Here is a 25,090-nt window from a genome sequence, read left to right on the forward strand (position 1 = left end):
TGAAGGACTGAGGTCAGCTCATTGTGCCTTGTTCTTTCCTCACCAGGTATGCTGTCGTTCGCTTTAACCAGTACTTTAAAATGAAGCCCGAGGTCACAGCGCTGAAAATGCCCGAGTAAAGACGAAGCCTCGCTGGTCTCCAGGAGCTGAGCGATGCTTGTGGATGTTTCTAAGAAATTTCAAAAGCCAATATTTGTTAAAACTCATTTAATTTGGTTATCTTGCTTTACAAATTATGCCTCTAAACAGCCAATCTATTTTAAATAGAATGATGTTGAGAATATGCTTACTGCTGTCAGTATGTGGCGAGCTAGAGATTGGTCCATCAGCAGAGAGAGTAGAGTTGGCTTTAGCCTTTGGCAATCCAGTCCATGTTACATGTGAATTATTTATTACAGATTTGACTTGACTGACTACTTTGAGCTTTCATTTGTTGGTTCAGTATATGAAATGAGAATGTTGTAGAGATCTTTAAAAAGTTTTGTTAATAGGGGTAATTTTAGAAAAACATTCTTGTTCAGTGTAACCTTTGTAAAATGAATCATTTACTCTCGAAATGGCAGTTACTGCCTCAGTAGTAACTTAAGGGTGTTCTAGAGACATACCCGTTAAAGAGGGAGCAAGGCAGTCACTGTCTCTTGGGGTAAACTTTTTTGAATTGGAGATTGGAAATAATTTCTTTTTGGGGAATACAACTTAAATTTAAACTATCTCTTTACGTAGCCTGACAATATAAAATATATTTACTGTATAATCCTGGAATATAAGTATAACAGTTTAATGTTAAAATCTGTATTAAGTCATGTTTTCAAATACTAGATATACTCATTTAAGGTATTAGTCCCAGTTTTTAGAATTTATGTATCAATTGTTTCTAACCAAAAATTTTGTTTTAATCGAGCTACTCTGTTTTTGTTCATTAAAATAATAGCTGGTATTGTTAGTATTTGAAACAAACATACAGAGTTCATCATACCTGGAAGCAAGAAATATCATTTAGATGCTTTCTATTCAGATTCATTCCTTAGGTTGGTTTTGTGTCTGTAGAGTCAGCAAATGATTCCTTATACATGTAATTCCAGAGTAGTGTTATTTAAAGCAGTTACAGAATCAGTAAGGAGCATTTAGGTAGGTCATTGAGCTTGAATACTTAGATGTCTAACAAATAAGGAAATGTGAATTAAACAGTGTCGTGGTAGGAGGACTTGTTTTGATTTATCTTGTTTTTGTTAGTCTAGTTTTATTTTGTGTAGGTGTAAGGGAGGCAACTATTACATGGAAGGAAGTTAGGTCTTTGAGGTAGACAGGAAGGCTTTAATCTTTGAAGACTGTTCTGTGGGCTTGGACAGTCACAGCTAACTTAGATTATTCAGACAGGCTTTGCACTTTGGTCACATAAGTGCTTATGTACAAAGTTGGCTCCATGGATCTGCATACGTAAAGTATGCAATACAGATCTATCCTAAGACATTGTCTGGTGTTGTTCCACATGGCTTGTGTTCTCAGACAAGTGCTTTAAAATACTTGGATTGTTTCAAGGTGTTCAAACCTAATTAATTAGAAACACAGGCCATTTGAGATGGTAAATTTTAGCCACATAAATAGACTCCTAAGTATGTGTCTATAACAGTGTTAGACCTGGATTTGGTTTCTACCTCCCCAATGCTGTAATGTTCACTTTTGTTTTTATGAACCACATTGCAATTCTACCGACTTCCTTGAATGGAAACAAATAATGACTAACTCTTTACAATGTCAAAGCAAACCTACAAAAACTGGCTTAGTGGAATTTTCATTCATGGTTGGAACATTGTCATAGACGATAAAGATGTGAGCCTCCTGATTCTTTGCTTTCTTCCTTACAATCCAAGAGTCTGTTGTCATGTGGCAACACAGGAGAAGACAGTGTTTGCTAGTCTGTTCCTGCTTTGAATGGAGGCTCACTGTGCTGCTGCTGCTGCTGCTGCTGGCGGACTGCATAGCAGCCAGCTGAGATGTGACTGCCCCAGAGACTCCTGTGGCACTGAATGCAATGACAACCTGGCATCTTGTGCACCCCGCCAGCACACAAGGGATCTTGGGAAAAGACTAGCACATGTAAACAAACTCTTGCCCCCATTCCTTGGCCAGATTTGGGTGCTCTTATGCGCCTATTTCTCAAACAGCTTTTGGGGATCATGGTGTAGACTATCAACAGGATTCAAAATGTCTTTCCATTGTATTGACCATGTAAGGGATTCTAAGGAGGGTATATTGGGACAGCTCTGAAGAGCATCCTTCTGGAATGTGTCCTCTGGCTTGCTAGGATGTCAGTTGCCTTCTTTCATTAAGCTAAGGAACTTGAATGCCTTACCTAATCACTCAACTGGTAGTAAGCTCATTTTGTAAATATGAAAGTGGATGTTAGAAATGGCATTCATGGATGTTCAATGTAATCAATAGACCGTAGTGGCCTGGATGCTTTAATAAGCAAAGTTTTACATTTCTGCCCTCTACCCCCATCCTATCTCCCTGGCACACTGTATGATCTTGAACCTGACCAATGATATTTGATACCCCTCCCCCCCTCCATTCTGTGCTACCACCATTTCTGGAAGTGAGATGTGGTGGCCACGTCTTACTGTTGACATGATCCGCCTGAGATCAACATGAGCACAAACCTCATCAACTAGGTCTGCTTGGAGTGTAAATAGGACAGTGTAAATAAGCAGCTGTAATTAGTGTGAGTTGTGTCATGCAGACAAGAGTGTGTAGTTTTGCATTCTCCTTTGTAGAAGTTTTTCTGTCACTAAATGATCCAGCCTGTTGGTGTTTGGCTGGGAACAGTGCACACCTCTAGCTGTGCAGTGAGATAGCAAGAACTGGAAGGAAGATTTATTGGGTTTAGTTTATGTTGGTATTTATTTATTTAGCCTCTCAGTGCCTAACAAGACTCCCCCCCTTTTTAACTTGTCTATTAATTTTTTGTGGGTTAGATTCTGGGAAGCAGTGAATTTATAGAGTTCATTCTTTGAACCACAATTTGAAGGTAAAGGAAACTAAAAATGTAATTTGATGTTTGTAAACTGAACTGTGGTCCCCTTTTGTTTTCAGAGTTTGTTGACATTTTTTACAAAAACTTGAAATTCATTGTGAATGTAAATCCCATCCATGCAAGATCTGGGGCAAACAGTATCTTAGTTTGTCAGGTGGCTTCTCTAGAGTGGTTCAGTATGGGATTGTGAGAGAAAAGGTCTTCAGTGACAGATATTCTCCCCCTCGTGTTTATTTTAACTTTATGTGTTACTAAGTTTCGACTTAAAGGAAGAATTCCCTTAACTAAAGAAAAGTTGGAAACTTTGAACAGTGCTCCCTTGCTTTCCGTGTTAGGCAGAAGTCTCTGTGCCTCTTGATGATTTCACTGGCTGGCATATAACGGGCAGTAGTGTCACGTTGCTTTTTCTTTTCTCTAACTTGCTTTTAAGCATTTTCTACTGCATTCCAGAGTACTGTAGACTTAAATATTTTCCTATTAACCTGCCACCTGTTGCCCGAGTGGACAGTGCTTTGTCCTGGGGTTGTCCAGTGGCAGCAGCATGTGCTACCTCACAGGGAAGGTGAGCGCAGGTGGAGAGCCTGGGTGACTGGCTTCAGCTGCCGGGGGTGTTCCTCTCTGTCACAATGACGGATGGCCTTTACTGTGAAGTGGAGCTGCATCTTCAGGCCTGTCCTGTTCTGAGAAGCAGGGTAGAGGGTGGTGAGCCACCTTTCCCCACAGTGACAGCAGTGTTCAGTCTTGGGTTTGACAAATGCTATCAGCTGCTCCAGACAAAACATCCCCAATTTTGGAACTTCAGTCCATATTTTTGTAAAAGAAAATACTGGAGGTTTGTTTTGCATTACTTTGAATTCTTGAAGGCTAAATTCAGTGACATGCTACAAAATGCGTTAGATTTATTTTAATAGTTTTTGTGCTGAAAAATTTATTTTTGGCTTAATTTGGTATGGGAAGAATCCCCAGAGTATTTGGATTAGGAACATAATGATGCTTGACTCATAAGCACTTTAAACTCCTTTGTTGGCAGCTTTTCCTCTCCTGGACTGTGCACTCTGGTACCACCAACATACCTTTCTCCATTGTGCATTTTATGGTTTATGTACTTGCAAAAATACTCTTTAAAATAGTTTTAATTTTATCTTTCGGTTATCTTACCCACTGTTGTAATTTGGATCTCATTAATACATTTTAATAAAACACTAGATGCTTATAGAACTGAAAACATCCTATTGTCTTTTGACTAGTTTGTGAAAGTGGAGCAGGAAAACCTAGCCAGTTGCGATTACAGGCTTCCTAGCCAGAAACAGCTAGGTTGAAACCCAGTGATACCCGCAGAGCTGTGGAGGGAACAGATGCCTCTGCTCTCTAAGCCTGCACTGTGGCATGCTGCTGTTTGTGTGTAGGTAGCGACATACTGAGTGTTCGTTGTCAGAAATCTGAAGGTCGTCCTCTGTATTTACCTGTACTAAAGTAACTGTAAACTAATGGAACCTGTCAAAACTTTTCTGTATTTAGGAGCTTTTGTACAGCAAGGTCAACTGTCCTGATTGAAGGAAGAAGACATGGTATTACCATATGCAAGGGAAAAAGCTGGAATGAGTGATTGTTGTTGTGTTAGCTGTCTGTTGAATTGGGGAGCTGTGGCATAGGATTTTAAAATTGTTTCTCAAATGTGAATTGTAGTCTAATGCTGCTTTGTATAGACTGTAAGTGCTATGGATAGTCTCGGCACTGAACATGGATCGATACCTCGCAGATGAACACAGCCTTTGTCCTAGGTTTCCCTACTCCTCAGCAGTGTCTGAGTGCTGGAGAACTTGCTTATCTGTTTGCTAGCAGAGATACTTCCTGCTTTTTCCTTTGTTGTTACATATTTTTATGTTTGAAATTTAATTTTTACTACTGTTAATTTAAGTAAAATTTGTTCCATGGATAAAGTGGCATTGCCAGTGAAAATAAGCAGCCTCATTCATGCTGCTGAAGTGAAGTACATTTGTGTTCTGTGTTCATGAACTTGCAATGAAGCCGTGGTTCTGTTAAGATACAAGTGCGGCTTAGGCTTTATTTCTGTTTAATAAGGCTTTCTACCATTGATTAAATGAAGGAATGTATCTTTTTGAAGAGATTTATATTCTGTAAATAAACATTGGTTGTAACAATAAAGTTGAGTTCTAACCATAATGTGTCCATGTTGTTTATAAGCAATTTGGAGACTTTCTGTAGTAGAATATATCGAAATACATGAAAGCGTTGTAGCTGTTTGCCTAGCAAGTTCAGTGTCTTAGGTTTGATCCCTAAAAAGAGAGAACAAAGAAAGGGTTTCCAGAGTTAGTAATGAGGGCTGGAGAGCTGTCTGTAGGGGAGTAGTCCCTAGCAATCATGAGGACTGGAATTTGGATCCTAGCATCTACATAGCAAGCCAAGTGTTCCTATATGCCTGTAATCCAGTTCTAGGGATGTGGACACAGGTGATCAATGGGGCTTGCTTTCTCCCAACCTAGCCAAGAAAATGTGAGCTCAGGTTCAAAGAAAGTTTGTCTCGAACACATGAAGTATGATGGGACACGGAATACCTCTGGCCTGCTCATGTGTAGACACATGGACTCATGTGCATGCATGTAATTTTGTGTTGTTTTTTTTTTTTTAAGACAGGGTTTTCACTAGCTCTGGCTGTCCTGAAACTTGCTTTATAGATCAGGCTTGCCTGCCTCTGCCTCCCGAGTGCTGGGATTATGGGTGGGCCACCACTGCCCAGCATTTTTTTTTTTTTTTAGTAGCATGTAAATATATTTGGGTTGATTTATGTTTCTTATTATGTTACTTTTCTGTTGCTATGATAATATACCATGGCCAGATGCAACCTAAGAATTTTGTTTTCCTATATGAAGATGTGGTAGAAGCAGGAAGCTTGGTTGATCACATTTTATCTCGTATTTGTTTTCTTTTTTTCTTTTTTTGGTTTTTGAGACAAAGTTTCTCTGAAGCCCTGGCTGTCCTGGAGCTTGCTCTGTAAACCAGGCTGCCTGCCTCTGCCTTCCAAGTGCTGGAATCAAAGATGCCCTCCATCAAGGCATGCTGATCACATTTCAGTCACAGAAAAAGGGCATAGGGAAGTGGGACGAGGCCATACATTCTCAAGGTTCAGACTTCTACCAGCAAGGCTATACCTCCTAAAGACTGTAGAACCTCTCCAGATAACCTCCAGCTGGACCAAGTGTTCAAATACAGGCGCCTGTGGCAGCACATAGCTCATCCAAACCACCACACTCATTCTGGTTTTGCAGAATGTTGTGAAAACTTTGAAAACTTGGATTGTTTCAACTGAGCCACACCTCCCAGCTGCTAGATCTGTCTGGTCTCAGGATCCCTATCAGGCTAATTCTTACTCCCTTAAAATCTCTGAAGATTCAACCCAAACTACTTGGGAAGTTTCACTTTGAGAAAGCCATCTTTCTGCATAGGCAGTTGTTCATTCTGTCACTGTTTCCTTGCCTTGCTGCAGTGCCCATAGACACTTCCTGTCAATATACTTAACTCATGTCCTCTGCTTTAGGGACCTGTTTTCTTGTGTGACAGCCATGCTTCCTAGCAAGATTTTATTTGTGTAGTCTTATTACAGTGCTATGAGGTACACAATGAACTTTCATTTCCCACACAAAAGTATCAAAAAGCAGAGAAACATTTTCCAGGAAAACAGTGGGAAAGCAGGATTTGTTACTGCAGGGAGCATAAACCTTGGCAAAGTTGTTCAGGATAGCTTCTCTGGGTCAGTATTATACCCACAGGGAGAAAACCTAAAGGCGAAGTTAGTTGAGCATATTCTTTCCCTTCCCGTCTACTTGGTTTGGTATTATTTGAGAGCAATATATATATTTAACTGCAGTTAGTTTCCAGAGATGACCAGAATTCAGTGTTCTTAGATTCTGGTGTTCTAACAGCTTTCAACGTTCAACTAATAAGTATATATAAAATATGTATTTAATGTATAATATATTTAATATATTAAATATACAAATATATGTTAAATATATATAATATACTTTAAATGTATATAGTAGGCTTACAGAAAGTGAAGTTTACATGTTTAAATACATATTTAAATTTGTGTGTGTGTTGTACGTGGGTACATGCACCACTGCACCTGTATGGGGGTAAGAGGACAGTTGTGTGTGCAGTGGTGTTTAAATGAGAATGTCCTCACACTGCTACCCCCTAGACTCATGTTTGAATCCTTGGTCCTTGCTTGGTGGCACTGTTTGGGTATGTTTGGGAGCTGTGGCCTTGCTGGAGGAAGTGTATTACTGGAGATGGGCTGTGATTTTCAAAAACCTCACTATTCTCAGTGCTAGATCTGTTTTCTGCTCATGGTTCAAGACAGAGCTTCTTAGCTTGCTGTTCCAGAAGCCATGCCTGCCTTTTCACTGGCCCCATAAGCCCAAATAAATTTTCTTCCATGAGTTGCTGGTCAAGTCAGGAGACACAGTGCTGTACCTGTTGTGCTCTCCTACCCTGTGCTGAGACAGGGTATCTATGTAGCCCTGGTTGTCCTAGAATCATTTAGACCAAACTGGCATCCAGCCCCCAGGGATCCCATGATCTCTGTCTCCAAATGTGATTAAAGGCTTGTGCCACCATGCCTGGCTCAGCCTAGTTTTAAGAAGGTGAAAGCAGTAAATGCCCTTTTCACCCTCCTGGAAGATCACCTTTGATACAAAGGTGGGGAGCCAGCCTGTTTTCATTACTTCTGTTGCTATCTTAAAGTTCCCTGGCAAACAACTTAGTTTGTTTTGGCTCACACTCGGACGGCACATCGTTGCAATGATGTCACAGTGGTAGAAGCTGAGGTGGCTGATCACGTGGCATGTGTAGTCACGGAGCATGAGAAAAATGCTTGTGATAGGTTCATTTCCTTTTCATACCCAGGATTCCATCCCAGCGAGTGACTGGGTCTTCCCAACTTAACCTAATGGAGATGATTCCCCATAGATAATACCCAGAGGTGATTCTAGATCTCACAAAGTTGACAACTGAGGTTTTTAACAAGGCTGTTAAAATTTCTTTTGACACTGGCATTTTGAAAAAATAATTCAGCGTAAGACCATGAATCAAAATCAAACACCCATCCCTACTAGATCTCTCTAGTTGGTTTTCTCAACTATTTTGTACTGTGAATCTTAATAGCTGAAAAAAATTAATCCTTTTTACAAAAATACTATATTTAGTATTTAGTTGGTGATGAATGCTATTTCAATCTTCACACCACACTGAAGATGATAATTCAAATTGCTCTCTTTTTCTCGTTTTGTAACACTAGGGTAAAATTTAAAATGTTATTGTGCTTCTTGCATATATCTTTTTGCATGGTGGCAGAAGGCTGTGTACGTGCCATGAAAAAGGCTGTCTTGCTGACATCCCTAACAAGAGCCTTAAAGCTACCCTACTCAAAGATTTGTGAGTCCCCACTTTGAAGTCTAAGGGAACTTAATGAGAAGGAAAATGCTAAGTACACGCCAGTATTTGCCAGTGCTCACTTCCTTACCAGAACAACAGAATCCTGTTGTCTTCCGGTTGTCCCAAGTGTTGACAGCACTATTTCATTTATCTTTGGAAATAAAAATGAAACACTAGGGCAGGGTGTTGTGTGAATCTCGAAAATATGAAGCCTTCACTGTTGCAGTCTTTGTGTACACAGTCTAGTTTATCCAGCTTTTGCCATATTCTCCCTACCTTGCTAAACACTCTGCTTTTAAGACCTCCAACTGGGGATCTGTTAAAAGCATTGTTTGGTGCTTTATATTCAGATGTTAATTGCTTCCCTCCACACCCTCCCCTCTACCATCAAGAGTACCAAATCGATGCTGTGTAACCTTGTCTCCAAATTATCTCTGATTGGCTGAATAGATGCCTACACCTGGGCAGGGCAGAAGTGAGGTGGGCAGGGCCAAGGTTCGAGGGCTGCGAGGAGAGGAGGATCAGAGGAAAGGGAGTCTGGGTACGGGGAGGAGAAGGCAGACCTGCGTGGCTGGGGAGGAGCCTGCTCTGAGGATCAGTGTGGCTGGAGAGGAGCTGCCCCGATGGAAAGCATGTGCAAGTGTGGCTGGATGGGAAGTAGTCCGGGTAGGGGCGCCTAGAGCAATGCATGAACTGGGACTGGGACACAAAGGGTAGTTTAGGAGGCTAGTTTCTGCCCAGTTTCAGTGTACAAGCATATTAAAAATCTATCAGGTAGAGACTGTGGCTTTTATTTAAATGCTGGCAGTTGAATAATAACCAAAATAATTACAGGCAATTAATTCTAAATGTTAATAGCCCTTTTGATTTCTACGACAGGGACCTCTTATTTCTGTTTCCTTCTTTTGGCCTTTAGGGATCCTGGATTCTCATGTGCCACCTTGGGGCCTCCTGCCAGCATCTTTAACAAGTGCCCTCTCACCAATGTTTCTCTCTCACCAACATCTAGAAAACAGGTTTGGATGTGCCCAATGTCTGTCTCCCCATCTGTTCATGTGAAGGCAGCTGACATGTCAATGACAAGATTTTTTTTTTCTTTCTTTTTTTCTTTCTGTCCTTCCTTTTCTTTTTCTTCAGACAGTCTTACTATGTAGTGTTGGCTGTAGACCAGGCTGGCCTCAAACTCATATAGAAATCTGTCTCTGTCTTCCAGGCGCTAAGGCACATGCCACCACACTTGGCTGTTGTCTCTGGAAGCAGTGCTGGGGGTCAAATCCAGGACCATGTACATGCTAAGCAAATGCTCTGTCATCAAGGTTTATCCCCAGCTCAACTCACTTTTTTTTTTCCCTGAGACAGTGTTCTCCTTAAACAACTGAGTCATCTCTTCATCCCCTCACTTTCCTTGTAGTTTTCCTAACTGATGTTATTTCATTCATTTCATTCTCATTTTCTTTTTTTTACTATGCATGATATTTTACAGATTAATTTTTATAGTACTATATATGTAGCTCAGTTGGTAGAATGCCTAGCATGTTCTGGTTCAGTTCCTAGCACTGAATCTATTGGATATGGTGGCATATGTCTGTAGTCCTAAGCACCTTTGAAGCCAAGGAGGATCCGAAGTTCACAGGGGCAAGATGGTCCTGCAGGTGAAGGTGCTTGTTGCCAAGCCTAGGGATCCGGGTTCAGTCCTGGGAGCCCATGTGCTAGGAGAGAACTGGCTTCCACAAGTTGCTGTTTGATAGACACATGTGCAATATGGCATGTGTCACCCCCCCCATGCTGAATAAATAATTAAAATTTGAAAGAAGAGCTTCAAGGTCATTCTTGATTCAGTGACTCAGCCCTCATGAGGTACCTGAAATGCTGTATCAGATAATTAACTAAAATAAAAAGGACATGAAAACTAAAGGGTGAGCCTTTAGTTTTGGAAACACGTGCTTATTGCCAGGAAAAGGCCCTCGAATGTGCACTTTCCTGGTAAGGGGCCAAGGAAGGTGGCAAACCGGCCCCCAGCTGGGGTCCCAGGAGCAACTCACTGACTGCCATTACCCCAACCCCAGAGATTCTTTTTACTAAGGAGTTTTCCTTGTAAACCAATCAGTAGGACTCTTTGCTGAAATCTAACCTTACAAAAAATCTGCCTGGTGAGAGGTGGGAAGTGCCACCAGGAGGGGACGCACAGCGTCGAGTTCCCTGTGCCTTCTGCACGGATGTCCTTGAGCATGCTCCAAGTCCTGCAGTCAGGTGTTGTGTGGAAACACAAGAACAAGGGTTATGGGAGGAACCTGACCCAACTCAGGGAACCCCTTTCCCTCCCACCTCCCTTCTCTCCAAGCAATTTCCACTCACAGACATTGACCTCAGAGACACATTGATCCGAGTACTTGACACTCAGATATGTACAACCAGTTGGTTTAACCTCTGTACGGCTTCCACTGGCCTTTCCGTTAAGAGGCTGGGCTTTAAAAACTCGGACCAGCTTCCTGTATTCTCTTTTATTTTTCTAGATCCCAATTTTCTATCTTAAAATATTTATTTTTCTCCTTTATTAAAAACACAGTACTTGTTCACTATAGAAAAATAAGCGACTTTAGAGAAATCAAAGGTTAAATTGTAGCCTTATGTAAAAACATCATAGTGTAGATTTCAGGTTTTCATTATGCACAGGCATCTGTATATTAGTACACATTTCTGTGTATCTCAATAGTTAATAGAAATAAACACACAAACTAGAAAATAGACCACAGTTATTTCATACTGGCCTTTTTTATTTAAAAAATTTTTTTAACTGTGTGTATGGGAGTATGTAGGAATGAATGTGTGTGAATGTGTGTGCCCATGGAGGCCAGAGGCTTGGGATGCTCCCAGAGCTGGAAACAGCTGATTATAAGCTGGCTGACATACAAGCTTGGAACAGAACTTGGTTCCTCTGCAAGAGTATTGGGGGCTGGTCTGGTGGTGTGTTTATAAAAATGCTGAATTCTGGGCCCCATGATCTGGTTCCAGTCCAGATGAGTGCATTCTCACTACACTGGATTTTGTTGTGTAAATCTTGCTCCCTAATCATCTCTGATTGGTTAATAAAAAAGGCTGGACAGCCTGTAACTGGGCAGAAGAGAAGTAGGTGGGCCTTCGGCTTCCTCAGCTTGGGGTTTCAGGTAGGGACCACAAGGAGGGAGGAGAGGAAGGAAAGGAAGATGGAGAGAAAGGATGTGGCCTCATGGAGCAGATCTAGCCCAGAAAGGACTAACATTGGCAAGTAATTTGGGGAGTGTGGCTGGGAGGTAGGCAAACTAGCTTAGAAAATTAGTTTAAATAGAATCTGCCTAGTGAGTGTGCTAAAGCTGTTTAAACAAATCAATGGGTCTCTGTCTCAACTCTCTGGGAGCTAGTCGGGTTAGTAGAGGCTTCTAGAATTAATAAATATTCAACAACACAGAAGCAGCACACACTCCTAACCTGAGCCATCTCTCCAGCCCCCATTTTTCCTTTTCACAAGGTTAACTTTCAGTCTTCTTTCTCCTTCCATTTCTCCCCCCTTCAATCCCTCCTCCCCTCTCCTTTTTCCCTGTTTTCAGAGACTGAATGTGTGTCGCACACGCTAAGCAGATGCTTGGCCACTGAGCTCCATGCGTTCCTACCTTTGAATTTCCTTGTGGATAGTGGCATGATTGGGACACACACTCTTGCTTCTACGTCTCTGTACACATTCCCATTTTCAGTTTTGGTTTTAATGTGCACAGTTTGATGAACTTACTGAAGTCTTGGGCTCAGGTTTCACATTCAGGCTGTAGCTTATAAAATTGGTTTAAATCAGCTGTAGCTGAGGATCTGGACTTGCTGGGATTAAGGGAGCACTGCCACATCTGGTTAATATTAGTTAATTGTCATTGACGCTATTTGTTAGAAATGGTATCTTGTTTTCTTCTCGAAAGTTTTGGTCTCTCAATCTCTCTCTCTGTGTATGTGTGTGTATACATGCATGCACTAGAGTCTTTCACATGTTTAGGGAGGCACTTGTCTGCTGGGGTACATCTGCAGCCTATGGTAAAAGGTTTATAGAAGAGTAGGAAATCTGTAATGGGCCTCAGATGCTATCTACTGGCATTCATAGTCTTTGGTTGCTGGATGGTTCCAAAAGGATTTCACCTGATAATCATATGGATACTGGACCAAACACAGAGGTGGGCAATGAATGCCTGTTGAGGGGCTAAAGATAGCTCATGTTCAAATACAGACCCCAGACTTGCAACATTCCAACTCTTCTCAATTGCATAAGTTTTGTGTTGCATGCTGTCTAGCACGGGTGCAGCCTTTTCTCTTGGAATTTCAGTACACAGAGGAATGCTCAAGGAGCTAACGGAGCTGAAGGCTAACCAGGCTTGCAGTGACAAGATATGATAAAATCATAGGCAAACTGTCATCAAGGTTTACAAAGTGAGCAAGGGCTTGTTCACAGAATTCTGAAATGTCAAATTAGGAACTACTGAAGTGGGAACGTGGAATCATAAAGATTAGTAAATATTGAGGCTCATGACAAGACAAGAGATGAAGTGTGACTGAGAGAGTCGCACAGATAAGAACTCCCCAGACTGAGGCTTCTTAGGTGCTGCTCTGTGCTCAGGGCGCCTAGGATCTGCACACAGCCAACGACATGAGTGCCCCAATTCGAGGACTCACGAGTAGTATCCCGACAGACCACTAGGTGGTGATATAATGTCACAAGTCTGTCTTGGAGTCTTTCATTCTGGATGCTTCCTCCCTTTTTTAATCTGCGGGTTAGTCCTTTAAAAACAAATTTTTTTTTTTGCACCCTTTCAAATTGTTTTCTCCTTTTAAATTTCTCCTTAGCTGTCCATTAAAACTATCATGATTTTTACACTATTCGCTGAATAGAATTCATTAAATTTTTAAATTCAGTAAAATTTATTACAGAATATTGAGACCTGTGTGAAAACGCAGAGAAAAGCAAAATGTAGCTTTCCAAGACCATCACTCAGCTTCCGAGTTCCCAACCCAAGGCAGCTCTGTGGCCCTGCCTCGCACCCCTACTTCCCACGTTTCCGAAGGATGTTCAGGTTGGTATGTAAGCCCACCTCTCATTCGTGAAGAAGCTTCAGCATAACAATGTCAGCATTAAATATTATCAATTCCTTAATACTACAAATTCAATTAGCATCCAAAGCTCCAACAGTTCATACGTTAAAAAGAATATATTTTGATTCTTGCAATTCACATCTGAATAAAGCCCACATATTGAGATTAGTCAATTTTCTCAATTATTAATTATTGTTGTTGGGACAAATTTTCACTACAGCTGGCCCCAAACTGATGACGATCCTACTGCCCCAGCCTCCTGAGTACTGGGGTTACAAGTTACTGATCACACCAGCCCCCCCTTTTGTTTTCAAACTATTTTTTAGGCTTTATTAAAATATTTTTAATGATGCTTTGAGAAATTCATACTTTGTATTTTGTCCACGCCCCTCCTCAGTTCCTCCTATACCCAACGCCCCAGTTCTGTACATTTTTTTTTTTCTTTTTTCTTTTAATCTATTGAGACCAATTTGTGCTGCGCATGAGGTCTTGGGTATGTGCTCATCCACGGAGGGTGACCAACCTGGCGGGGGCCACACACTTAAAGAAGGCTGAAGCTCCCCTTCCTCGAGGCTGCCAGTGTGAAGGGCGGCTCGGCTGTGGGTGGAATTTCGTGCCCACCCCCGCCCCACTGTGCTGGGATTTGGTTTGCGGGCCCCTCCCTCCCCCCTTCCCTCTGTCTGTCTTTCCCTGCTGCAGTTTATTTGTTGAGAGGGCGAAGTTATGTTTCTGTGAGCTTCCCGCAGTCTAGCTTTTCCTGATTGCTGTCAACTCTTAAAACGGGTAGTGAAACATTTGGTAATTTTCTAAATAAAGTTTAGGTTGAAAGCGAGCACTGGGCTCTCTCTCTTTGTTCCCGCTGCTGGGCTTCTGCGCGCCGGGCGAGGGGTCGGAGGGGATCGAAGCCGCCCCGCGTCACGCCAGGCTCGCGGGTGCAGTCGACGGCCGCCGCCCTCAGCGCGCCACGCGCGCACACGCCCGCACTCGCGCGCCGCCGCCTCGCTCCGAAGGCCTCCCCTGCGCCTCCCGCCGACCCCACGCCGGCCCGATCCCGCCGGCGGCCACGGTCGACGCCCCAGCGATCCCCTCGGCAGGCCCGCTCTCCGACCTCGGGGGTTCGCTCCGTTCTCTCCACACAGCGTCCCGGGTTCTGCGTCCCGGGCGCTGGCGACTCGGCAAAAGCTCGAGCCCTGTCAGGTGAGGCGGTGCCCACGTCGCGAGTTCCAGGCCCGCCCGGCTACGCCTCAAGGCGCTGTCTCAGAAAGTAAAAACAAAACAAAGCCTCGCCCTCACGGAGCCTATGTAGCAGTGACAATAACTAAACCACACAGTAACTTGCGCTACGGGTGAACACGCGGTGACCCAGAGGCTCTGGTCGAAAGCCCCTTCCTGGGCCCTCCTGGAAACCTGAGGCCCGCGGGCCGGGAGAGAGGAAGTGCGTCACCGGGGCAGGCCCTGCCTCCTGGCTCCTGCTGTCTCTGCTTCCTGGCCGTGCAGGGAGCTGCTGCGGCTGCAGCAGATAGAACCCCGCAGAGCAGCCCCATCGGATTCTTGACGTCGGGGACGTTTCCTCTCAGGAATGACAGCTAGAAAGGACGTGGGGGAATCTTCACAGTTTATCATGGCCTTTGCTTTCCCCTCACTTTGCCATCGGTTCAGACAGGGGTGAACCTGTGAATCCCTGTCGCTCTTCTTCTGGCCTCCAAGCAGGTGTTTCTGCTGCGTTTCTGCCCCAATCGGTCACCCACATTCCCACTTGGTTAGCATTCCAAAAAACTCAGCAAAAATCAGCTCTAATAGTGCAGTGCAAAAGCGATGGGTGCCCTTCTATCAACAATAATGTTTAGACTTCTGAGTCTTTAACCCTTTCTGCCTTCTGTCACCCCCCCTTCCCTCTCAGCCTGGATGGCAATCACGTCAAAGGTTGGAGGACAACTTTGAATACTGGGCCTTAGGTCCATGCCGTCCACCTTATCTGAGGTGGACATTCTCAGTGGTCCACTGCAGCACACACCAGGCTAGCTGGCCTTTCGGCTCCTGGATCTTCTCCAGAATAGCCACCTCCCAATTACTGAGAAGCACTACTGTATTTGGCGTCCTAATGGCACTGAGAATTTGAACTCAGGTCCTTAGGCTCCTCAGCTCTTGTTTGTCTTGACTTTTCATGTCTCATGTCCTCTTCTCACTGCATTTCAGTACCTGGCCTGACCATCCTCTCCATGAGGGTCACCCTTGGTACCCGACCTCAGGAGACACTTTCTTCAATCCTCCTGCCCACCTACCTTCACCGACTCCCATGCAGGCTCACCACTCAGCTTCTAACTCTGCAGTGACTGTGAATATCTTTGTCTTGGAGAGGAAGCCCAGGTGGGGCTGGAATGGATGTACTGTTGAATGAAGCCACGGGACGTGTCTGCCACCTGCCCCTTGGTGTCGTCCAGTGCCTCACTGGTGGTGATGGAGAAGGGAGTCTGTGAAGGAGCCCAGCATCTGGGAGACCAGGGTGTAATTTATGACCTTGTTTCTCACTATTTTGGCCCAAGTTGCCTTCCCAGTGTCTGTCTTTCAGGTTCCAGTGGACACCAGTAGCTGAGTACATCTCCCAGCTGTAAATATTGACAAAAGTAGGTGAATTAATTCCATTACATAGTAATTTAGTAAGGGCAGAGGCTTTACTAGATGCTGATAATAGGATCAGCCCACCGGTGGCACGCCTTTAATCCCAGCAGTCTGGGAGACAGAGGCAGGCTGACCTCTGTGAGTTCAAGGCTAGCCTGGTCAACAGAGTGTGTCCAGGATAGCCCAGGCTACACAGAGAAACTCTGTCTTGAAAAGCCAACCAACCAAAAACCCAACAAGCACAAACAAACAACAGGGTGTGTATGGCCCACATTCTTATGACCTCCAGTTAATGGTTACACCATAAGCTAGTGCCCACCAAAGGGAAAAGCTGTTTCTTCATCAGTTTGAAGAATTTGAAGGGAAAATTTCATGAAGTGTGGTTATGGGAGTCTGGAATAATCTGGTAGGGCAAATGCTGTTTCATGTCTCCATCTGGGTCTAACCTGTGCCTTTGAGTGGGTAGTGAGTCGAGGTGGCACTTTGCTGACAATATCAACAGACCTGCTCAGAGCCAGGAACACTCTTTTATTTTTTGGGGGGGAGGGTGTGGCAGAGGATCTGAAGGGACCATTGACTCACTCAGCTGCTGTTTCCAATGCAGCAAGAAGCAGGTTCACAGCGTGTGTCTCCCGGGAAGGGAATAGGTCAAGAGTGACACTGGGAGGTGCTGGAACGTTCTGTGTGAATGTGGCTGGATGAACTGTCCCGGAGGCCTAAGATAGCACCGGAGGCTATAAATAGTGAGGGGAGAAGAGGCAGAACAGCATGCTTCACTGCTGGGTGTCTAGACCTGGTGCCATGAAAACGGTGCAGGGGCCTTGGGGGTGAAAATGCTAACCAAAGGCCTCCTCTTTCCCAGAACAGCATCATAGAAAAGCTATGACCAATTTATTCTGGATTTCAGGCCTTATTCTCTGGCTGAGATGGATTCCCCTAGGGACAGTCTTTAGTGGTATGACACAGGGAGGGGAAAGATGCTCAGTCAATAAAGTGCCTGTTTCACATGCACAAGGACCCGAGTTTGAATCCTAGGCACCCACATAGCAAACAGAGACAGTTGGCTCACTGGATCGTACTAACCAGGAAAGGGAGTTTGAGTCAGTGAGCTGCAGGTCCAGTGAGAGGCTCTATCAAAAGGTGAGAGCAACAGAGGAAGACTATCTCAGTGGATGGTCTCTGTGCGTGTGCACCGGAAACACGCGTGCTTACACATACGTGCACCGCACGTGCACACTGAAACAAAGAGCCGAGACTACGAATAATTCTGTGTCACCACAGAAGAGCTCCAGCACACTTAAAAAACCTTCTGCCACTCATGGAACAGAGGATGTTCTAACTGCTCGCCGGGAATGTCCCATCTGTACAGAGAGCACTGGGAGTGCATTTTCCGACTTTGATCAGTGGCTGACTTATGGCACCGAGTAGGGAAGTGGCTGACAGCATCCTTCCCAGACCTTAGGTACCTGCCATTAATCACCGCTGTTGCTGTCACCCACTGGTGTTTGGCCTAGTGGGATCTCGGAAAGGTTAATCTCCTAGAGTTCCTTGGGATTTGTAAGGCACTATTCTGAAAACCTAGTTTTAATTTTGATAAATGAATTTAGCAAGTGGTTAGTCCCAGAAAAGGTTCAGGATTTACAAGTCAGTCAAGAGATGAAGGTAGCAATTTATTATACTTTCTGGCTGCTCTAGTCACCCCCTAAGCCCTTTGACAAATCAAATGAGCAGTAATCGGATGCCACGGCTAGAGGGAAATTTATCACTAGACTTGGTCCCTCCAGGCTTTTATCGAGGGACCTTTTTGGGTAAAGCCCACAGAGTTCCAGGCACTCGCAGTTCTGACCTCTGTGGATCCTAGGATTCTGCTTAAGATAATATGGAGAGTCCATGGGAAAGTGTCTCTCAATCTCCCTGGCAAGAATTTTTCCTCCTAAACAATAATCCCATGGACATAAACACTTTACCAAGTAAACTACATCACTTGGATTTTACAAAAAGGAAGCAATGGCGTTTTGTCCGCACTGAAAACCACAGCTTGAAGGCATGGCGTGGGTTTCAGTGTGCTATCTGTCTCCCCCATACTGTAGCCTGTTTTGCGTTTTGACTTCTGTTGTGTCTTAAGCATTTTGCCTGTATATAGCTGGGTATCAAGGCACGTGCCTGAGTCCCACCATTTGGGAGGTGGAAGGCAGGAGGATCAGCAGTTCAAGATCATCCTTGACTGTGTAGTGAATTCAAGGCCATCTCGGGCTACACCAGATCCCGTCTCAACAGAATCAAATGAAACCCGGAAGGGAGAAGTCACACATGTATATCATGTCTGGCTCAAGCAAAGTCTTAGGTTTTTTTGCTTTCTGATTATGTATTTTTTTGGGAGGCTACAGTAGATGTTCAGTAATGAGTTTTCAAATTAAAAGGTTTCTGAGATTGTGCACTTTTTTATTCAAGTTTTGAGTGTGCGGCTTTTCTTTTTTCTTACTGAAGACCAATGTCTTTCTAAAATGCAGACTCAGTTCATTTGAGTCCAACATTTTTCTTAAAAAAATAAAAAACCCTTCAATCCTTCAATGGCTTCTCACTGTTGCTAGGAAAAAGGCTCCATTCCATATGTGGTTTAGAGTCCTAGGGGATGGCCTCTTTCTCTCTAGTTTGCTCCCACTCAGTACCACCTGCCAACTGTGTGCAGCAAGCATGCTGAATCATTTTCGGTTTATGGCTGTCGTTAAGGTCCCCAGGTCAGTTGATTTTGTGTTCATCACAAGAGAGATTATCCAAAAAGGGCCTGACCTGACTGCAAGGCTTACAGCAAGTGAGAGAACGGGGAAACAGCAGAGGGAGTCTCAGAGGGCTTGGAAGGAGCTGTGTGCGGTAGGAGGCCTGTGCAGCTAAGCCCCGAGGGTAGTCTCTAAGGCTGACAGTGTGACCCTCAGCAAAGTCCCGGCAGGAACCTGGGAGCTCAGCGGTACAGCCACAAGAGCTAGAGAGGGAAGGAGCTTGGGAGACAGAGCCCCAAACCCTCTTCATTAACACCTTCCACCCACCCTGCAGAAGCCCGAACTCAGAGCCTAGTCCATCTGCTCTTAGGTGCCTGCCCCACAGAAACAGTGGAGAAGGGGGCTGTCTTTAGCTGGGGCTGCTGATTTTATTTTAATTCATTGTGCATGGATAGATCAACATTATGAAAAGACAGAGAGAAAGGATGCAAACGTGACAGGGAAGCAGAAGAGAAGGAAAAGGGAGAGAGGGAATCTGGGAACAGAGATGTGGTCATTTGCTACTTTTGTTTAAACTTTGAAACATGTATTTATTTTCACATCACCAAGTTTTTTTAATCTCCTCAGAAAAGACAGCGCTACCGAGGGACTATGTCACCTCGTGGACACACCTGTCTTTAGTTACAGTCCGGCTGACCTCTGTGACATCAGCTGTGCTCATACTTTCTAGTCTTGTGCTGTTTCCTAGGTCAGGAACACATGGTGATGATTTATACACTTTTGATGGAGAAAGTTCCTGAAGTTCCATGTGCTCTGTGACCCTCTAAGCAACAGCTCCCAAAAGCTTTAGCTTTTGGTGGAGTGTAAGCCACTGACATCTTCCTGTTAAATTTTTTTTTCTTTTAAACTTGAGGGTATGAAAAGCACTAATATTTGCAAAGGAGTTAGCTTCACTTTTCCTCTTTGATAAATGTGTGTGTGTGTGTGCGTGTGCTCCAGTGCATGTGTGTTCTTGCCAGGGGTACTTGTGGAGGTCAACCTGGGGTCTGGGGGAGCTCTGTCCTCTCCTTCCACATTGTTTGGGACAGAGCCTACTATCTGGACGTTGAGCATCTGAGGCACGTTCTCCTGCCTCTGCCCTCCTCCTCACTGTGAGCGCAGGCATTACCAAGGTGCACCATAGCGCCTGGTTTTTCTGTGCCATCTGGGCATCTAAACTCACACCCTCACTGCAGGCACAGTGAGTGGTTTATCTGCTGCACTGTCCTCCCAGCACTGGTTTGATAAACATTTTAGGTTTTCGTTTCTGTCTTTCTCTTTTTGGTAGCCTCCTGAGCCTCTCTCTCTCTTGCTCTTAAAGCTGTAAGTTACATACAAGTAGTATGTATTCCTTTAACAAGGTGCTCAGAAAACGAACATTTAGGTACACACACCCAATTAACAAGACCATTATCATTAGTTGTTGTATAGCTCATTGTGTGTTCATCTCACATTTTATTTTCATCCCTATGCTCCATAAATTTTGTGTTAGTAGCATCTTGCTTCTCTTTAGTTTCTATGTATCCTTAATTCTGTATCCTTAATACCTGCCTGCCTCTGCCTCCCAGAGTGCTGGGATCAGAGGCCTGTGTTACTGCACCTGGCTAGAGAACTGAACTCTTAACCACTGAGTCATCTCTTCCACCCATATTATTACTTATAAAGTATATCTTTCCTTTTATGTGTGTATGAGTGTTAGCTTGCACATGCCACAACACACGTGTGGAGGTCAGAAGGTAGCTCTCTGAAGTCGTTTTTCTCCTACCATGTGAAACTTGGGGGTTGAACCCAGACGCAGGCACCTTTAACAGCTGAGCCTTGTCTTCTCTAGCCTGGTAAACAATGATGGAGCTGAGAGGTTCCTGGGGCTGAGTGACACTGCCACTGTATTGCCTGCCAGTCCTGTCCCAGAGCAGAGAGCGTATGCAGGAGGACTGCCCGAGGTGCTCAGCTGAGATGTTATGTCACAGCATCATTTGCTTACTATACTTTTCATCATTACTTTAGCATCTACCTCTGCTTACAAGAAGTTTAGGAGGGGCTGGAGACATGGCTTGGCAGAGATTGTGTGCTATTTTGGCAGACAGAAGTTTGATTCCCAGCATACACATCACATGGCTCACCACTGCCAATAAATTCAGCTCTTGAGGACCTAGTGCCCTCTTCTGGCCTCCACAGGCACTGCACACACACACACACACACACACACACACACACACACACACACTTATATATATATTTTCTGATACAGGTTTTTCTGTGTAGCCTTGGCTGTCCTGGACCTGCTTGGTAGACCAGGCTGGCCTTGATCTCACAGAGATCTGCCTGCCTTTGCTTCCCTGAGTGCTGGTATTAAAGGTGTGCACCACCACGCCTGGCCAAAATTTTATTTATTTACTTTATGTATTTGAGTGCTCTATCTGCATGTACATCAGATCCCAGTGTAGATGGTTGTGAGCCGCCATGTGGTTGCTGGGAACTGATCTCTGGAAGAGCAGCCAGTGAGCACCACTGAGCCATTTCTCCAGGCCTCACACACTTACATTTTTTTAAAAAGATCTTTAGAAAGGAAAACAAAAAACAAAACAAAAAAACAACAAAAAAACCAACTTAAAAAGAAAAAAAGATTAAAAAAATAAACAAATAGGAAACAGAACACTGTGTAATGCTTCCTTCGCCCCTTTCCCTTGATTGCACTTTTCTTGTTCTTGATTTAATTTCTCATTATTTCTTCCTGTGAGGCAATGGCTCTGTATTATATGTTATGTCAGGCTACGCACAGCCAGCCTGGGCGTGCAGCAGACCCTGCCATTTGTTTGTATAATTACACATTATGATAATTTGCATAATGGACAATTTACCCAACAATACAGTCCCCAAACATTCCCTTTGTTAAAAGATGTGTATACATGAAAATTAACTATTTTTAGCTATCCTACCTAACAGACATTAGGCTTAGTTTTTTTATATCAGAGTTGAGCTTTTTTTTCTTTCAATTAATTATTTATTCTACATCCCAATCTCAGCTTCCCCTCCCTCCTCTTCCCCTGGTCCCTCCCTATCACCTCTCCTCTTCCTCCTCTTCCCTTCTCAGAAAACAGGAGGCCTGACATGGGAATCATTCCTCCCTGCCTTATCAAGTTGCAGTAGGACTGGCTGCATGGTCTTCTGTTGAGGCGGGACAAGGCAGCCCATTAGGGGAAAGGGATCCAAAAGCAGGTTACAGAGTCAGAGACAGCCCCTGCTCCTGATTTAGGAGTCCCACATGGAGGCCCAGCTGCACAACTGTTACATATGTGCAGAGGACCTCGGTCAGTCCCATGCATCCTCAGTCTCTGTGAGGTCCTATGGGACCAGGATGGTTGATTCTGTAGGTTTTCTTGTGTCCTTGACCACTCTGACTTATTTATTCATTTTTTTTTTTTTTAATGTATGAGTGCTCTGTCTACATATATACCTGCATGCCAGAAGAGGGCATCAGATTCCTTCATAGATGGTTGTGAGCCAGGGTGTGGGTGCTGGGAATTGAACTCAGGACCTCTGGAAGAGCAGGCAGTGCTCCTAACTGCTGAGCCATCTCTTCAGACCCCAGAGCTGAGCTTTTAAGAAAAGATTGATTTGTTTTGATTTAAGGTCTGTGTGTGTGCATGCATATATACGTGTGTGTCACACATGCTCATTGACACAGGGGTCAGAAGACTATTGGATCTCTGGAACCGCAGTTACAGGTGGTTTTGAGCTAATACAGGTGGGTGCTGGGAACTGAACCCAGGTCCTCTGCTAGTGCTCTCGACAGCTGAGCCCTCTCTCCAGCCCTTGGGGTTGGTATTGGTTCCAAGCAAAGCTGCTGGGAAGTTTATGAGCCTAAGTCACGTTTCTTTGTAACGTAAGCGTAGGGACGGGCTTTCTGTGCATCCTGGAGTCCTTTCCTTTCCCGGCACTGAAACGTTCTGACAGAGCAACTTAAGGGAGAAAAGGATTATTTTAGTCACAGCTCAAGGCACAGCCTGTCATGATGGGGAAGCCACGGCAGAGCTTGGAGCACCCGGTCATCCGGTCGCGCTGCGTCCACGTTCGGGAAGCAGAGGGACGAACGCAAGCCGCCTGTCAGCTTGCTCTGTACATTTCCGTCCGGGATCCCCCTCCCCGGAAATGGCCACACCCACAGTCGAGAGGGTCTTCCTGCATGGGTGAAGGTGATCAGAACGACCCCTGCCTCAGTGGAGAGACGGCTCCTGGGCGAAAAGCACTGGCTGCGCTTGCACGGGTTTGGGTCCCAGCACCCACATGGTAGCTTGCAATCTTCTGTATCTCCAGCTCCTGAGGAGCTGATGGCTTCTGGCCTCCACTGGATCTGCACGCACACAGTGCACAGACGTACGTCATGCGAAATACCCACCCAGAAATAATAAAGAAGGAAATTCCCAGACGTGTTCAGAGGCTCGTCTCCCAGGTATTCAGACCTTTGTCCAGCTGGTAGTCGACACCACCCGTCGAACTGGCTTGCAAAGAGTGCGCTGGTTCCTGCCGATCGCAGCTCCCCGCTGTTCTTGAAGTGGTTGTGCCACCTCATACTTCCAGTCATCCGTAAATTCCGGGACTGTTCACTGTCAGGTTTGTGAGTGTTTCCTTTCTGATCTGAATGACACGAAATGCTGTTGTGGTCTTAATTTGCATTTTACACATAACTTATGGTTATAGATTAATCCTCTTCGTTCTTCATTTTCTGAGGAATGTCTCCATGTGTCTGTCACATGCTCATTTTTTTTCTATAAGGTTGTTTTCTTTTTTTGTCAAGCATTTATAAGCAAATTTTGTAAAATATTTTATTAAGTTAATTATATGAATCCTTAATATATTTTATGATATTAAATTAGCAATATATTATCAATTGTATTTGTAATTATATTAATCTTATATTAATTATATATTAATCTTTTCTTGGTTATGTGTGTTGAAAAGTAACTCCTTCATGAATGGATATTTTACTCTTTTAAGGCTATCTTTTGGTACATAGCAATTTTTAATTTTAGTGTAATAATAATGACTAGTCTTTCACCTTAGAGTTTATGCTTTTTGTGTTATATTAAAAATCTTAAAACTTTGTAAGGATATTTAAGAAACACTTTAACTTTTTTTTAGCTAGCATACAAAAGCAGCGGGCTTCACTATTCCACTTCCATATACAAATGTACATCACTGTGTTTTGCTCACGTGCCTGACGCAACCCTCTTGTGTCCCTCATTCTCTCCCTCAGTTGTCCCCTCTCTTCTGCCAATAGTTTTTACTTTTCTTCCTATCATGTATATGTAACTATATATTTAAATTTAGTTTCTATAGATGAAAGAAAACACGTGCTGTTTGCTTTTCTGGGTTTGGCTTATTCTGCTTAATGTGGTGGTTCCGGTACAAAGTTTCCTGCAAATGACGCAATTTTGATCTTCTTTGTGGCTGAATACAAATTCACTGGGCACATGTGGGAGATTTTTGTTGCCCATTCCTTTGTTGATGGGCACCTGGCCTGGTTCCTTATGCTGCCTGCTGTGGCTAGTACAGTAGGAAGCATGGATGGGCAAGCAGACATGCAGCCTTTGGCTTCTCAGACAGCAAGCAGGCCGACTTAGATTCCTGCAGGTGCACACCGGGAGCTGTGTAGCTGGATCGTGTGGTGATTCTATCCTTAGTCGTTTGAGAAACGGCCGCTCTGACTTCCGTCGTGGCTGCACCCGTGCCGAGTGGCGCAGAGCCAGTCTCTGCAACTTCGTCAGCTTCCTCCACTTCGCTAGCTCCTTCCTTCCTTTCCTCTTCTCTTCCTTCCCACCTTCCCCAGTTATGGGGATTAATTTAGGGCCCTGTGCATATTAGTCAAGCGCGCTTACCACTGAGCTACACCGCTAGCCCTGTTGGCTTTGACAACAGACATCTGACTGGGGCAATGTGCAATTTCCATGTTGTTTTCCTATTTACATTTTCCTGATGTCTAGCATTTGCATTTTGGAAATTTGGCTATGATATTTCATTCAAAATTGATAAAAACTTTTCTTTCATATAATTTTGAAACGTCCACCCTTTCCTTTGCCGTCTATAGTTTCAGATCAGACATAAACCAGTTTTTCATTGATGG

General features: G+C 44.1%; 1 protein-coding gene across 1 annotated transcript in view; it reads left to right on the forward strand.

The window, feature by feature from the left end:
- Etnk1 (ethanolamine kinase 1) overlaps nt 1-5,218 on the forward strand; it is a 45,964-nt gene extending 40,746 nt beyond the window's left edge. Inside the window, exon 8 of the mRNA XM_021654378.2 lies at nt 47-5,218. Within this exon, the coding sequence (XP_021510053.1) occupies nt 47-119 (73 nt within the window). The 3' untranslated portion in view covers nt 120-5,218. The remainder of the gene's footprint in view (nt 1-46) is intronic.
- Nucleotides 5,219-25,090: the final 19,872 nt, after the last annotated feature.

Source organism: Meriones unguiculatus, chromosome 5 (genome assembly GCF_030254825.1).
Source record: "Meriones unguiculatus strain TT.TT164.6M chromosome 5, Bangor_MerUng_6.1, whole genome shotgun sequence".
Lineage (NCBI taxonomy): Eukaryota > Metazoa > Chordata > Mammalia > Rodentia > Muridae > Meriones > Meriones unguiculatus.